The sequence below is a fragment of the Phyllostomus discolor genome, chromosome 5 (genome assembly GCF_004126475.2).
Source record: "Phyllostomus discolor isolate MPI-MPIP mPhyDis1 chromosome 5, mPhyDis1.pri.v3, whole genome shotgun sequence".
In the NCBI taxonomy this organism is placed as follows: Eukaryota; Metazoa; Chordata; class Mammalia; order Chiroptera; family Phyllostomidae; genus Phyllostomus; species Phyllostomus discolor.
The window spans coordinates 166,927,704-166,942,075 of NC_040907.2; the positions used below are offsets into that span (position 1 = coordinate 166,927,704).

Consider the following 14,372-nt stretch of genomic DNA (forward strand, 5'->3'; position numbering starts at 1 on the left):
CGTGGACTGGGCTCCTGAAATCTGATCGAAGGTGCCCTATTACAATCAGATATTGCTGGTTACGCAGTTTCTGAAATTTTAGCCAAAGAAAAGAAACCTTTCAGTGGCAGGGAAATGATAAAAGAAGGCTTATGCTTACGCACGGTTGCAGACACTTTATTCTTAAGAGAAAGATAAACTTATTTTTTTTTAAAGCAGACCATCAAACCCTTCTTTTACCCTAAGTTGGCATTCATGCAAAAAAAGTGAGGTTCCTCCCGGCGAGATGGACTAGATACCTAGATAGCCAGCAGGGCCTGGGCCTAAGGCGCCTCCCCACTGGGAGGCCCAGCGCTCCCAGCCCCTGGAGAGAAGGGATTGGAACTAGTGAGGGTGTGCGGACCCCAGTGCGGTGCCTGGTGCGCCAGCGGTGCTGAGCAACAAGCGTGGATTAAACACTGGCTCTCTCTTCAGCGGTAGGAAGAGTTCCTAACATCGCCAACACCCTGCAGTTAAAACAGTTGAACAGCCCTGGCCAGTGTGGCTCAGTTGGTTGGAGCATCGCCCCGTACACCAAATAACCGCAGGTTCTATTCCTGGTCAGGGCACGTACTGAGACTGTGGGTTCGATGCCCAGCTGGGAAGCCTACGAGAGGCAACTGATTGATGTTTTTCTCTCACAGATATTTCTTGTGTGTGTGTGTGTGTGTGTGTGTGTGTCTCTCTCTCCTGCCCACTTTCCTCTCTTTCTAAAAGCAATGAAAAAAATAGGTAAGGATAAAAAAGGATTAAAAAAACCCCTGAGTTAAAGAGAAATGCAAGCATACAAGGTCTGTCTGGAAAAAGTCCAGCCATTGTTAGTATAATGAGAATGGTTTGCATGACATCAATGTAAGCAGGCAGCCACGGAGAGTGGACTGGAATGCTCATGTGTGAACAATGATGACTTCACTGTACCAGTCAGTGGGGGCGGTAGATGCTGTTGAGTGAGCCTGTGTACTGTGTGGCCGTCACATTCAAAATGACTGAGCAATCAGAGCAATGAATCTGCATCAAATTTTGTGTCAAGCTTGAACATCCCTCCGCAGAAACTACTGGGATGACTCAGAAGGCTGCAGCTATAGACAGCTGGTGATTGGCAGCTTCATCATGACAGTGCACCCACTCATGCATCACGTCTCGTGCAGAGATTTTTGGCAAAACATCAATTCACCCAGGTGACTCAACCCCCCTACAGCCTGGATTTGATGCCCTGCGACTTCTGGCTTTTTTCTAAAATCATCTTTGAAAGGGAAGAGGTCTCAGATCACTAATGAGACTCAGGAAAACACAATGGGGCAGCTGATGGCAACTGGGAGAACTGTGTGAGGTCCCAAGGTGCCTCCCTTGAAGGGGACATAGGGGTCATTGTCCTATGGTCAAGGTTTCTTGTATCTTGTAGCCTCGTCAATAAATGTCTCTACTTTTCACAGTGCATGGGTGGGTACTTTCTGGACAGGCCTCATATGTCCAGAGAGTTGCACATGAACATCCAAAGCAGCACTGTTTAGCCCTGGCTGGTGTGGCTTAGTAGATTGAGTGCTGGCCTGTGAACCAAAGGGTCACCAGTTCGATACCCAGTCAGGGCACATGCCTGCATTGCAGGCCAGGCCCCCAGTACGGGGTGCACAAGAAGCAAACACATATTGATATTTCTTCCCCTCTCTCTCCCTCCCATCCACCGTCTAAAAATAGACAAAATCTTAAAAAAAAAAAAAAAAGCAGCACTGTTTATAACGGCTCCAAATGGGACACAGCCCAGTTATCTACTGCCTGGAGAATGGAACAGCAAAAATGTACACATGTGCCTTGGAATACTGCTCAGCAATAGAAAGCTGGGCGAACTGTCGATGAGCCTCAAAAGTCAGAGATGCTGGACACAGAAAACTAATGTACACTTCATTTACATGAAATTTCTGGAAAAGGCCCTACTATGAAGACATAAAGCAGGTCAGTGTTTCCTTGGCATTATGGGTAGGAGGGAAAAGGGACTGACCATCATGGCGGAAATTTTTAGGGTCATGAAATGTTCTAAAATTGGACTAGGGTGATGACTGCATACCTGCTTCAATTTATTAAAATTCATCAAACTATAGGTTTTTAAAAGAATTTTAAAATTTTTAGAGAGGAGGGAAGGGAGGGAGAAAGGAAGGAGAGAAACATTGATCAGTTGCCTCTCACACCCCCCACCCCAACCAGGGACCTGGCCCGCAACCCAGGCACGTTCCCTGACCGGGAATCGAACTGGTGATCTTTCGGTTTGCAGGCTGGCGTTCAACCCATGGAGCCACCCAGCCAGGGCCCAGCTATAGTCTTACAATAAACTTCATAGTATGTAAATTACACCTCAATAAAGCTGTTAAAAACACCTCTTTAGGGTGGTTTCTTAGGCACAGAACCTTCACTTCAAAAATGAAGTCTTTTATTTCTGGCAGAAGTTTCCCTCCTTGATACTGGCAATTACCACGTCCCTGCTGCAATTCATGCAGAAAGGTAGCCATTATTTTTTGAGACATGCTAATTTGATGGACTGGTAGAGACACAGTAGCACGTTACCGATGGCTGGTAACTCGGCTTTGTGAATCACTGCTAGAATTCAGAGCGACGTGTTTCGTGGGCGGAACCATGATGCATTTCCTGACTGAACGAGCACCCTCTTTCTCTGAGCTCCTCTGCCACCCACGTGCTGGGCACAAGGCTGTCCGGCCGGCCCTTCTCTTGCTCCGTATCGGGGGCTGCTGCACGTTGCTTCTCATGCCGTTTGCGAACAACCGCTTCCCATTACAATTCTTCAGCTGAAGTCACTTCCCAGGGACCCCCAAAAGATCTCATTTGTTTAAAACAATCTTTCTAGCCCTGGCTGGCGTAGCTCAGTGGATTGAGCGCGGGCTGGGAACCAAAGTGTCCCAGGTTCGATTCCCAGCCAGGGTACATGCCTGGGTTGTAGGCCATAACCCCCAGCAACCGCACATTGATGTTTCTCCCTCTCTCTCTCTCTCTCCCTCCCTAAAAATAAATAAATAAATAAATATTTAAAACAATCTTTCTTACAAAGGCCATACCCAAAATAAAACTATCAGAGGCTCCCTGAGGTCCTTAGAGCTGAATGTATACACAAGTCACTGTGTTGAAATGAGCAAAAGAAGAAGCTATTTGATAATAAAAGTTATTAAAATTGAGGACTTTTTGAAGAGTTTGGGGCCGCAGCACTGGGTTTTCTTAGGCCATCCTTGACAGCGAGTCGGGCCCTAAAGATGAAGAAATCTGCCGTGAGCGGAAAAGGGAGGTTCTCGGAAACACAGAGAGGGTGTCCCCGACTTCTGTAAGTTCAGAGCAGGCTGCGAGGGCGGATGCTGAGCTTGAAGAACGTGATCTCACATTTGCTCTGACCGCTGTGGCTTACTTAGTTGGTGGGGCGTTGTCCCGCAAAGCGATTCCCAATCAGGGCACACGTCTGGGTTGCGGGTTCAGTCCCCAGCTGAGATCCAAGAGGCACCTGATTGATGTTCCTCTCCCTTTCTTTCTCCCTCCCTTCCTCTCTAAAAATAATTAAAAAAAAAAAAATCTCACACTCAGAGAGGCCTGGCCCTTGGCAGACACCCATCTGCAACAGTCATTCCACTAGGGGAGGCCACAGCTTCCACCTAATCAAATGTGACTCGAACTGTTGTGGTGGGGCTGTTCTACAATCAGCTGACTTTAAGTAAAGCAGCTCACCCCCCTGCCCCCCAGTATGGACGGGCCTCACCCAATCAGCTGAAGGCTTTATGAGCAGAACCTGAGGTTTCCCAAAGAATTTCTGCTTCAAGACTGTAGCACCCACTTCTGAGTTCCCAGCCTGTAGGCCTGCCCTACATATTCCCAGCGGTACAACTGCACCTCCAGTTATTAAAAATAAATCTCACCATGTATACTTATGTAGGCAGATAGACAGACAGACAGACATCCTATTGGTTCTGTTTCTCTGGAGAACCCGTACTAATACACGATCATTTTCCCCCTAATTCTTATTTATTTATTTTTAGAGAGAGGGGAAGAGAGGGAGAAAGAGAGGGAGAGAAACACCGATGTGTGAGAGATACATCGAACAGCTGCCTCTCACACCCCCCCCCGCCCGCCCAAGTGGGGACCTGGCCCACAACCCAGGCATGTGCCCTGACTGGGAATCAAACCAGCAACCTTTTGGTTCACAGACCGGCACTCAATCCACTGAGCCACACCAGCCAGGGCGCGATCTTTTGTTTTATTTTATTTTTTTTACCATCACGTGAATACACACTTACTGATTTTAGAGAGCATGGAAGGGAGGGAGGGAGGGAGGGAGAGAGAGAGAGAGAGAGAGAGGGAGAGAAACATCAATCGGTTACCTCTCTCATGCAACCCTACCAGGGACCGAACACACAACCAAGGTATGTGCCCTGACCGAGAATCGAACCCGCGACCTTTTGGTTTCCAGGACAACGCTTCAACCAATTGAACCACACAGGCCAGGGCTCATGCACAATCTTCTAAACATCAGAGTGCATGACACAGAATCTCTCCCAGCATGAGGGAAGATAGGATAAGAAAAGTCAGATGGGAAATGTGAACTTGTTACCAGCTCTCAAACAGAAAATTCAATTCTTTCCCCAAAAGGTAAACACCATTGCATCCCCCTACCTTTGCCCCCGCTCTTCTGGAATAACCTATGACCTGGCCTTCCTTGTTCATGACCTCAATCCCTCGCGTGGTCTCCAAACTTCGGGACGCAAGAACATTCATTGCACTGACGTGGGCTGTGGATTAAGGGAGAGAACACAACAGAGGGATGAGCTTTAGTCCAGTGAGAAGACATCTTCTCCGGGGTCAAGGCTCTCTCTAGTGGCTGTGCTTCCCCCCAGTGGTCACCTGACTTGTGCTGGGCCAACCAGGCGGTGTCCTGGGCTGCGGAGCTGGGTCAGAGCTGCTGGCCTGTCAGTCTCGGATCGACTGCCACCCAGCGCTGGCTTCCAGCACCCCGGAAATTCTAGCCCGGCTCCCTGACAGGATGCCAGGAGAAACCCCGGGACCCCTGAATTGTAGCCCCCTTTTTACTTAAGCCACTTTGACCAGGTTTCTGTAACAATTTCCCAAATTTTGCCATTAACTTCCTGCCAACTCTTCAAAGTCCTGATTCCCAAACCCAAATCTGGAGCATGAATTAGCGAACCTGTAGGCTAGCAAACTTAAAATAGTGGGTTAATACCTCTGCCACTCCCTTGGGGTTAGATCTCTGCTGCTTCCCTGCGACCCTAGGAAAGCTACTTGATCCCCCCCTGCCTCAGTCTCCTCATCTGTAAATGCAGTGCTACTGCCCACCCATGACCGGCTGTCGGGGTCACGTGAAACAATGCGTGTAGAGAGCTTGTACAGACAGTCTTGAAAACGTAATCTGCGTTCCCAGGTTTGTGCTCATCCTTGGACAACTAAAGGGGTGTCTACGGGGACAAAATGTCATCTCTCCAATCAAAGATCTGATCAGGGCCTGGGGGCAGCCGCCAGCTGCAAATGGTGGCTGTCCTCAGCCGCAGTGCGGCCTCGGGACCTGAGCGTCCGTCCCTGGAGATGGGGAAAGGCTCGAGGGCCCTGGAGATGGGGGAAGGCTTCTTGCCTCCTGCTTACCGAGAATGACGACAGGCAAGGTTCTTCTTAGCAAAGTGCTTTTCAGCTCATACTTTATGAGGAATAAATGAGGGAATAACTAGAAAGGAAGAGAGAAAAGTCATTATGTTTTTTTTTAGATTTTATTTATGTATTTTTAGAGAGGGGAAGGGAGAGAGAAAGAAACATCAATGTGTGCTTGCCTCTCACATGACCCCCCCACTGGGGACCTGGCCCGCAATCCAGGCATGTGCCCTCACTGGGAATCGAACTTGCGATGCTTTGGTTTGCAGCCCATGCTCAATCCACTGAGCTACACCAGCCAGGGTGAAAAATCATTACTGCATGGGACCAAAAACCAGCTGACCACGTGCGACAGCAAGGAACCAGCATCCACCTCATTCCTACCATGGGTCAGACCACGGCCAGGGGGCTCCATGCATTTTTATTTTTTACTTATTTTTAAAGATTTTATTTATTTATTTTTAGAGAGAGGGGAAAGGAGGGAGAAAGAGGGAGAGAGAGAAACACTGATGTGTGAGAGATATATCAATCAGTTGCCTCTCCCACACCCCCAACCTGGGATCTGGCCTGTAATCCAGGCATGTGCCCTGACTGGGAATCAAACTAGTAACCTTTTGGTTCCCAGGCCGGCACTCAATCCACTGACCCACACCAGCCAGGGCTCGTTGTGTATGTTTGAATCCATGCAGCACTGAGCTGTTCTCCTGATCATCAGAAGGATGTGCGGAGGTTTCAAGAAAGGACATTAACTTGTCCAGAGTCACTGTGCTATTCAGGAATTAAGCCAGGATATAAACCTAGGCTTATCCGGCTCTAAAGTCTGTATTTTTAACCATTACCATATCCTGACACCCAACGCAATATACAATGTGTACACCATGTTTATGGAGCATAGACTAATTTTTCAAAAAAGTAGCAAATGCCTAGAATACAACTCAGAATACTCACATAATTACATGAGGGTTATTGCAGATGGCTTTATTTTCTTTACATCTTAGGCATATTTTATGAATTGTTTAAAATGGGATATAGATTTGTAATCAGAATAAAGTTTTTTATTTTATTCCAAGGAACAAAAACAATGGAAAGAATTTTAAAATACCTACTGCAAAAAAGGTCGTAGAAGCAACCGCTCCTGCCCCTAGTAATACACTCTCATATGGGTGACGATGCTAGGGAGAAACAACAGTATCTATTTAGCCACCAGCACAGCTTTACCCAGGAAAAGATAAGGAAAACAAAACTAACTCCCAAAGACACGATACAAAATTGCAACCCCACAGCAGCCTCCGTAGCACTCACGTAACTCGCGTTCCCGTTGGTGATGTTGAATGCTGCGCTGTAGCTCCAGAAAGACAGCTGCAGAAAACAGAGGCAAGCGGATCACACACGGGCTTCAAGAGCAGAACTCAGTCATCACAAAATCGAAATCATTGCTACCTGAGGTAAAATCATGGACTTCAGGCTTTTCCCCGGCACCATGGACAAAAATACCTTTAGAGGGAAAACAAAACAATGTACAGTTACAGTGTATTGGAGGAATGAGAGCTCGTAAGAGCACAGAAGTCCCCGGGGGAGAGGCAGGACTGGAACCTCCAGGAGCAGGGACAAGGAGGAGGAGGAGGTGTGACGCAGGAGCCACCGGTCTGGTCCGTGGGACAGCGAAACTGAACGAGCGCCACCTGGACACTGAGGACACCTGGGGTCCCTCGGTGGTCCACCTCTGAGACCTGCACCTGGGCAGGACAGCTGAGAAGGGTGCACTTCAAGGGGACACGGACACAGACACAGCACGGGTGTGGAAGGCTGGTGGGGGAATGCTGTCACTTTGCAGGAGCACCCTGGGAGAGCCGAGGTGGGCTGGGGCCTGCTGGGGGCAATTCCAGGTCCCAGTGAGGGCCTGGGTCAGGGGGAAGCACCCGGGGAGAGAAGGTAAAGCGCCACTCTGTGGGCTTTGGCATCTTAACTCGTGGCTCTCCTCCCAGCGTGCTTTGGGCTTTGCAGGCGCTCAAAGGACCACCCTGTGATGCGCTGGATGCCTGACTGGCTAGGTGGGGGCGAGGCGTGGGTGGGGGTACATGAAGAGCAGACAAGGGTTGGAGGTAAGGAATCCACTACTGTCTATCCGGCAGTCACGGGACAGGGGCTGGAGCTGGAACTGAGGAGACGGGTGGACATCGTCCTCATGTCCCAGGCTGCCTGACCCGCTGACCCAACGGCAAGGAGGGGCCTACTCACCATGGGCGTCGTGAAAAGCAGGAGAGCTGGGGGAGAGAAGAGAGTCAGCGGCTGCAGAGAAGCAGAGGGGTTACCCCGTCCCCCCAAAACCTCTTCTGCAGCCCCCAGGCCCCTGAATGCATGGACCTCAAAGGGTATTTTTTACTCATTCTTTTAATTTTCCTAACAAAAATAACTATATGAACATGGCAAAAAATTTAAATCAGTGCAGTACAGAAAGACCCAATGAGGGTCCCACCCACCAGCCTTCCGAGTCTCCGTCACTGAAGGTAAGCAGCATTAACAGGCTTGCCCTGCCTTGTAACTTTAATACATCTGGGACACCGTGATTTATAATACAAAACATGAAGTCCCCTCCCTCCCTGCTCCTAGTACAAAAAAAAAGATCCTACAATGCTTAGAATTTCCAGAGTGAGAAAAAGGCAGTCTGGTAAACATGCCCCTTCCACCCCACTGGAGCTTGTGGTGATGAGGCGACTTTAGGAAAGTCCCTAGGGCTGGAGGCTGGTTGCCAGGGCAACCAACCAAGTGATGAGAGGGTTGCACCTTTCAGGCCCGACTCCCTGAACCTCCAACTCAAGGGAAGAGTGAGGGGCTGGAAGTTTAGCTAATCGCCAATGGCCAATGATTTCCCCAGCCAGGATAAATAATGAACCCTCCATTTAAAAAGGCTAACAGACCCTGGCTGGTGTGGGTCAATGGACCGAGCACCAGCCTGCAAACCAAGGGGTCCGCCGGTTTGATTCCCAATCAGAGCACGTGCCTGGGTTGTGGGCCAGGTCCCCAGTGGGGGCCATGCAAGAGGCAACCCACACATTGATATTTCTCTCCCTCTCTTTCTCTCTCCCTTCCCCTCTGTCTAAAATAAATAAATATAATCTAAAAATAGAAAGGCTACCAGCAGCAGTCTGGAGAGCTTCTGGGTTGGTGAACTCGTGCAGGTGCTGGGAGGGCAGCAGCCTGGTGAGGGCATGGGAGCTTCCGGCACCAGGCCAGCGCCCTCACTCCCAAAGCCCAGATCTTTCCACAGCCCCGGACCCCGCTCTCCCCACTCCCTTCACACATTCCTTTTAAACTGTGGCTTCCAGACTCAGTGTCAGAAACCCTTCTCAGAAAAGAACAGTTAAAACACGGCAGGCAGAGTTCTGTAGCTCTTCCCATCACACCTGCCCAGCCCACTCCCGAAAACCAGCGTCGGCTCACCTGCAGGTCGGAAAGGAACGGGGATCAGTTTGCTGCTGTCAGGATGCACTGTGGCCTGCCAACAGGTAAGCAGGAGGTTAGTGAGATGTTTGGTTTCGTTATTTTGGGAGGCTAAAAATTATTAAGAAGGGGCTGACATTTACCAGACTTCTCCTCCAAGCTTCGCGCATCTAAAAAGAGAAAAAACAAGCAATAGCCTTTACAGGTGGCTTGGCCGCAAGCCCACCTCTCCAGGCTCATTTCTGATGCTGCCTTTGCCCCACCTTTCAGGGAGCGAAAGGCACCCCTGCCAAATACCAGACGGACAGACAAATCTGAGTACACGAGCCGAACGAACAAATGAACTAACTGTAACCAAAGCGAAACAGAACGAAAAGGACCTAAACATGAAAAAGCCCTGAGGCTCTGACCTTGGAGCACTCAAGGCCAGTACCTAACCTACCCCTCGGCAGGCTGTGTGGGGACAACACGCCGTTACCCAAGTCACGTGCAACAGAGCCAGCCCGGGAGCCCAGAGGCCCCAGCAGGTTCTTGGAAAAACCCCGTTAAATCTACGAGCTTCCCACAGGCTGCCTCATAGGAGTGGTGTTTGTAGGCTCTGCAAAGCCCCACACACTCACAGCAAGGTAGGTGACAAATACCGCGTTTGAGTCTTCAGGCGGGAATGGAGTCCTGTCCCGAGACACTGCCTCTGATAGGAAATGGATTCGGATTTCTGAGGCCCGCCTGAATGCTGGAATCCGCCACAGGGCTACAGGAATCAGCTATAGAGCAGCCCCACTAGTATCCATTGCACAGGAGAAACCCTATGATTTTCTCCTTATTACTAGTTTCAACTCCTGGTACCTACTACTACTCTGGTTTACGGGAAGGAATTCTAACTACAAGAAAAAAACTGACCCACTTTTGGAAAGCAGGTCCCTTGTTTTCCATGGCAAAGCGCCACCAGACTTCAGACCATCATTTGAAGGCAGGGTCACCCACAGACCAGTCTTGAACCAGGTGCTCCAGGGCACGCAATACGTACCCGCTGGTCCCCCAAGTCATGAACAGATGCCTCTTCATTTGTTAACAATAGTTGCCTCAATTTCTCTATTTTTGCCTAAAATCAAACATAAAGGCATCAAGCCATTAGCTCAACATCGCGAAGGTTTAGCCACAGATTTAAAAATGACATGCTTGTCACACCTGATCTCAGTGGGACTTGTAGTTAAGGCTTTCTACCTCCTGGGAGTTCCCATGAGGACAGGGCCACGTGCCGTCGATCAGACCTCCCAGCCAGCCCCAGCAGCTGACCCCGCTGGCGCGGCCACCTCCCTGTTCTTCTCTGCCGTCAACTGTCTCAGGGAACGAAACCACCGTCTACTCGGCTGTGCGAGTCAGAAACCAGAAGTCCCGTCTCTCTCACTCACCCCCCCATCTAGTCAGTTCAGTTTTATTTCCTCTCTTTTTTACGTAATTTAAGGGGAAAAATTAAATGCAGAAAATACAAAGAAGCCCTGACTGGTGTGGCTCAGTTGGTAGGGTATCGTCCCACAAAAGGTCACCAGTTCAGTTCCTGGTCAGGGCACATGCCTGGGTTGTGGGTTCAGTCCCCTGTCAGGGTGCATAGGAGGGACAACTCATCAGTGTTTCTCACACTGATGTTTTTCTCCCCCTCTTACTCCCTCCTTTTTCCTCTAAAAATAAATAAATACAATCTTTGAAAAATTAAAAAAGCAAGTACAAAGAATGATTATATACTTATAATTTTCCTCACCCAGAATTAACAACTGTAAATACTCAGTTACGTTGGTTTCTAATTTTTTTCCCCAAAAAGAACCAGCACCCCAGTCTCATTTTCCTCCCCATCCTATCAGAGTAACCACTATTACGAGTTCAAGGCATAAATTTCCAGTCCTTTTTTCTTGCTCATACACACATGAATACATGTATCCATAAATAAATATGAACTGTTGGATTTTTTGGTAATTTGCATATGGTATTTATGCATCTTGCTTTTCCACTAAACATCACAGATAACCATGTTTCCCCATTTAACAACATGTATATTGTATGTTTCTACTTCCCATGTGTTGATTACTAGATCATCACTTTTAACAGCTAATCAGTATTCCACTGTATGAATATACCACATTATATTTTTCTACTGCTGGGCATTCAGGCTGTTTCCTGTTTTTCTCTATTATGAACAAGGCTAAATGGACCATCTTGAGCACGAGGGTGGGCGTGTCCCTTCGGGGCTGGCCCAAAGGGTCACTGCTGGTGACAGGACCTCTCTGCCACATCCCGTGGTTCCAACCCTTGACTTCCGTTTGGAGGCTCTGCCATCCCGTGAGCTGACCGCCTCACTTACAGCCTGGACCCATCTGGTCACAACCCACGGTGACCAAAGAAACCCTCTGTCACAGAAACCCTGGCCTGTGGGCCAAGTGCAAACTCGTCTCGTCTGAGAGACACACAAGGACCTTCAGGAACCGCCTGGATCCCCCTCACAAAAAGCCCCAGAGACTGGGTGACCTGCTCTCCTCCCCTGGGCTTTGCTTACAGTGCCCCCCCTCTCTGATGCCCCCTTCCACACCCTCCCCCAATCCCCTGTGACACCCCGCCCTTCGACCCCTGGGTCAGGGTCTGCGACCAGCGCTGCCCGTCTGTCCTCCATTCCCAGGGAGGTGTGTCGGATCCCCTCTGAGCCCCCAGCACCCGGCGCAGAGCTCAGGAGGACCGGTTCCCTGTCTGTCCACTTTCACTCGCCGCCCTTCCGGTCCCGCAAGCTCACTGGAAAGAATAAAAGCGCACTAATGCGTGTGTGTGGGTGGGTTCTGGTATTTCGCCTACTTTCAAAAGAGACACGCAGACTTCTCGTTTCAGTATAAAAGGTAAAATTCATGATGTCTGAAAACAAACAAAAAAATACTTACAACTGAAATGAACAAATTGGTAGGCTCCAATAACTCTGTCCACTGACGAAGTCTCTGAATAAAAGACTTAGGAGGGGGAAAGCACCCGAGAGGTTAACCGAGCAGAACAACAAAGACACACAGTAATAAGAACTGCTAACATTATTTTTGAGACCCCAGTAGGGATGTCTGCCTGCAGCATCTCCTAAAAACCCCATCCTCCAGGTGAGGAAGCTGCAGCTTGGAAGGGCTCACCAACGTAGAGAAGGGAACCCGGCCAGGAATAGACTCGGGGGGCTGGGCCCTGAACCACTCCACTGCCAAATTGCTCTGCAGGAATTAAACGGTGGGCCGGTGGAGAAAGGAGGCATGCTTTGCTTCAGACTTCACCGTGGTTCCGGTTTTGAGTTCTGGCTTTGCAGGGCCACCTTGGGCTCCCTGTCCCTTCTCTGTTTCCCCAACTTAAAAAAAAACAGGCTGGGCCCTACGCTAGGTAAATGCAGGCTGAAGGTGAGCACCCCAGAATTGCACCGTCCAATTAGCCACACGTGGCTCTGGAATCCTTGATACATGGCCAGGCCAAATCGAGACGCACTGTGTGTCTAAAATACACACCGGATTTCCAAGACTTAACCATAATTGGAAAAAAGGACGTAAACTATCTCACTAATAATCTTATATAGATTACAAATTGAAAAGTTAATATTTTGTATCTACTGGAATAAATACAACATACTAAAATTAACTTCGGATGTTTCTTTTTGCCTTTGGTAACGTGGCTGCCAGAACACTTTAAATTATCTGCAAGGCTCCTATCGTGCTGCTATTGGACGGCGCCGGCCCAGACACTGCGTGGAGGCGGGGCCTGCGGGACCGCTCTCACCGCGTGAGTGGCCCCGCCCACGGAGGTTGGGAGGCTGGGGGCTCCCGGGAGGACCCGTTCCTCTCCAACCTGAGGCAACCCGATGCTCTGCAATGGCTTAGGCAGCAGTGGGCAGACACCTGCGAATGGAGACGGACTCCTCATTCAGGGCGATCTGCAAGGCGACCCTTCCTAGCCAGGCCTGGGGCAGAGATGGCAGCCGTGGAGGTTGGCCTCCGGCAAGCCAGGGTTTCCCTTACGCCCTCTCTCGGGTTGCGAGGTGGGGAGGCGGGTAATGCGACCACGTGGCCTGCCCAAGGTCACGCGGGCCAGCCCGCGGACTCCACGCATCGCGCCCCACCCCCAGCCGCGCGGGTCCCGGGCCGTACTTGGCGTTCCGTGATCCAGAAGCGCACGTTGGGCTCCATGCGGCCGGCGGTGCTGCTGCGCCCCCCCCGGAGCCGTGTGCCCCCGGGGTTCCTCCTCCGGCTTCTCTTCCTGGGAACCTACGTGGTGGCTGGAGAGGCCGCCGCCGCCGCCAGGCCGGGCGCGGAGGAGGAGCCAGGCAGCGTGCCCCGCCCCGAGCGCACGCGCGCCCCCTGTTCCAATCCCCGGGCCCGCGTTCCCGCGACTTAGTGTCACACGCGCCAGGGCCGCACGTGGCCGCTCTTGTCACCGTTCCCGAGCTCCCAGGGCCCTGCACACCGGCTGCTCGGTGTCACCGCCTTCTAGTGCCCCGGGTCCCCGCACACCCACTATTCTTATGAGCCCACCTTTCTCACAGACCAAGTCATCTCGATCATGCTTCTTCCCTTAGAGTAGCCTGGCCGCTTCCAGGGCGGGAGGGGTCACCTCCCAGAAAACCCCCATAGCACAGCACCAACGCAAGCATTTGGGCATACCCTCGGAAATCCCTTCTGTTGCCCTCTGAAGCCCAGGGTACAGATATTGGGGATAGTCAAAGCTGGCTACGGAATTTTCGTGGCCCAGTGAAAATTGAAAATGTAACAAGATTGAGAAGAGCCAACATCAGAGCGTTAAACCCAGCCCTGGCCTTGAAGCTGGCCCTGGGCAAGTTTTTCTTCCAGCTCTGGGGCAAAACCAGGTCTTTCTATTGATAACCAGATCAAACAGGGGCATTTGGTAGAGAGAAAAAAGTGCACCTCCCTTCTTCCTGAGGCCCCACACCCCCTCACTGGGATGGTAGGTAGGGGTTGTGTGTTGGTGGAAGCCAGTGTGCATGTTTCGGGTGATGGCTGGGGTGGGGGGTCCTCAGGAGTGCTGGGCTGGGGACCCAGCACCACCCATTTCTTAGTTGTGTGACCCTAGTCAAGTCACTCTCCCCAGTTCTGTTTACTATTAGTCAGGATAATAATAGTACTTGCCTCAGGGTTTGGGCCACCAACACCCAGCCAGCCTATTTCTGCCTTGCCTTCCCCTCAGGGAACCTGACACCAGATCAGGGTTTTTTTCAGGCCCACAGCTCCTTTCGCTCAGCTGACCTGGCT

The 14,372-nt window shown here is 50.5% G+C and overlaps 1 protein-coding gene across 1 annotated transcript in view; it reads right to left on the minus strand.

The window, feature by feature from the left end:
• The window catches only part of SFXN4 (sideroflexin 4), a 22,515-nt gene extending 9,088 nt beyond the window's left edge, over positions 1-13,427 (minus strand). Inside the window, exons 1-11 of the mRNA XM_028514164.2 lie at positions 13,254-13,427; positions 12,024-12,089; positions 10,130-10,204; positions 9,246-9,272; positions 9,103-9,157; positions 7,900-7,925; positions 7,102-7,155; positions 6,964-7,020; positions 6,768-6,833; positions 5,659-5,737; positions 4,678-4,793 (exon numbers count right to left, since the gene is read on the minus strand). Of these exons, the coding sequence (XP_028369965.1) occupies positions 4,678-4,793; positions 5,659-5,737; positions 6,768-6,833; positions 6,964-7,020; positions 7,102-7,155; positions 7,900-7,925; positions 9,103-9,157; positions 9,246-9,272; positions 10,130-10,204; positions 12,024-12,089; positions 13,254-13,292 (660 nt within the window). The 5' untranslated portion in view covers positions 13,293-13,427. The remainder of the gene's footprint in view (positions 1-4,677; positions 4,794-5,658; positions 5,738-6,767; positions 6,834-6,963; positions 7,021-7,101; positions 7,156-7,899; positions 7,926-9,102; positions 9,158-9,245; positions 9,273-10,129; positions 10,205-12,023; positions 12,090-13,253) is intronic.
• Between the last annotated feature and the right edge of the window lie 945 nt (positions 13,428-14,372).